This window comes from Mus caroli, chromosome 13 (assembly GCF_900094665.2).
Source record: "Mus caroli chromosome 13, CAROLI_EIJ_v1.1, whole genome shotgun sequence".
NCBI lineage: Eukaryota > Metazoa > Chordata > Mammalia > Rodentia > Muridae > Mus > Mus caroli.
The window spans coordinates 106,371,667-106,373,277 of NC_034582.1; the positions used below are offsets into that span (position 1 = coordinate 106,371,667).

The 1,611-nt window shown below is 41.9% G+C and overlaps 1 protein-coding gene across 1 annotated transcript in view; it reads right to left on the reverse strand.

Moving 5' to 3' along the window:
- The window catches only part of LOC110307743 (granzyme A), a 5,473-nt gene that overhangs the window by 1,751 nt on the left and 2,111 nt on the right, over positions 1 to 1,611 (reverse strand). Inside the window, exon 2 of the mRNA XM_021179945.1 lies at positions 932 to 1,076. Coding sequence (XP_021035604.1) covers positions 932 to 1,076 — 145 coding nt within the window. The remainder of the gene's footprint in view (positions 1 to 931; positions 1,077 to 1,611) is intronic.

A 1,611-nucleotide genomic window follows, 5' to 3' on the forward strand; every position in this document is an offset into this window, starting at 1 on the left:
TTTTGTTTTTTTTTTTATGCAGGATTGTTTTTATTTGGTTTCCAAAATTTAGCACCCATAAAATTACACAGTCAACATGTCAACAATAAGATCATACAATGCCTTGTTACAACTAAAATAAATCTTTCATGAGAAATAGGAATATGTCTTTCCTAATTTCATTTTTTTCTGTAAGGAAGTGAATTTGTAACTGTAGTTGGCTTCAATTCGTTAGAAGTTTTGTTGCCTTTGTAGTGTTGTGGCAAGAGCAGAGGCACTAGGGACAGTGTCACCAAGACAACAGTGGAGAGAAGGAACTTGGCAGAGAAGGACCAGAAACCCTTCTCTACAAGGGATTCACACAGCAAATGGAACATGCTCAGAGAAGTGGGAGAGGTGGATGCTATGTAATGATGCATGGAGTGTCTGGAGTATAGCAGCTGCTGGCATTTTAGCCTTACCTTAGCTCACTAGCTTATTAGTGCTTGGGAGTGATTCCTCTCCCCTCCCCCCTTATAACCAGACTGATTTTATTTCCACTTAATAAACCTGTTTATTATCTTTTTTTAAGAAAAAAATCTTAGATAAGATGTATCCTGGTCATATTCACTCCTGTTCTTCCCCATTTCTTTCCAGATCTACCACCTCCCTATATCATATCAGCAAGCTTGTGATCTCTCTCTCTCTCTCTCTCTCTCTCTCTCTCTCTCTCTCTCTCTCTCTCTCTCTTCCCCTGTAGATAGAACTTAAAGACACTATATCCTCATTGACTTGACTCCTTGTGACAAATCTGGGCTTAACTTCCTTTCAGATCAATGTGGGTTGTCAAATACTTCCTGTATATATGAAAAAATAAGTGATTTTTCCATGTGTTAGCGAGATGCAGTCTTATTATGATTATCCCTTTTCAATGGACTGTTTATCCAAAAGCATTTTAATCTCAAGAACTTACACGTTACAGTGGGCAGCAGTCAACACCCAGTTATTTTCAATCAAAGCACCAGCACAGATGGTATTCGAACTAAGTTTAAGTAGAGCCATATACGGTCTTGAGTGAGGAACAACCGTGTCTCCTCCAATGATTCTTTCACAGCCTCCTGTTCAACAGAAGAAGGCCAGCCTGGTCAGTGCCCACTCCTAATAGTCTCTCAAGAAAGCCACATTTCTGGGACAAGGCATGCTTTTTGAATTTGGAGAGAAATCAGCATCACCTTATATTTATACCAAATGTAGTCCTGAAGNCTCACCCTAAGTCTTGACCCTTTTGGGCTCCTGCTCTCACATCCACAGGAGCCTGCCACTGCTGGCCTGGGAAACTTTCAGCTGGAGATCTGTCATAACTGTAGTCTCAGAGCTCAGGATTTGCAAAGGGCAGAGAGCTGTGCAGTGGTCAGCACCAGCAGTGGTTGCTGTAGAGGAGCTGCTGGTGATTATCCAAGCNCGGCTGTCCCTACTCCCCTCTGGATGAGTGTGAATTGAAGCAGGGCAAGGAGTGGGTTTTTAGAAGCCTGTTGCTTTCCCCCTTTCACTCAGAGGCCGTTAAAAAACACAGTATACAAGTTGATGTTATCACCTTTTAGCTGTGACCCTTCATGAAGACTTTGGTCACTGTGAGATTTCAGGTATCAAGAG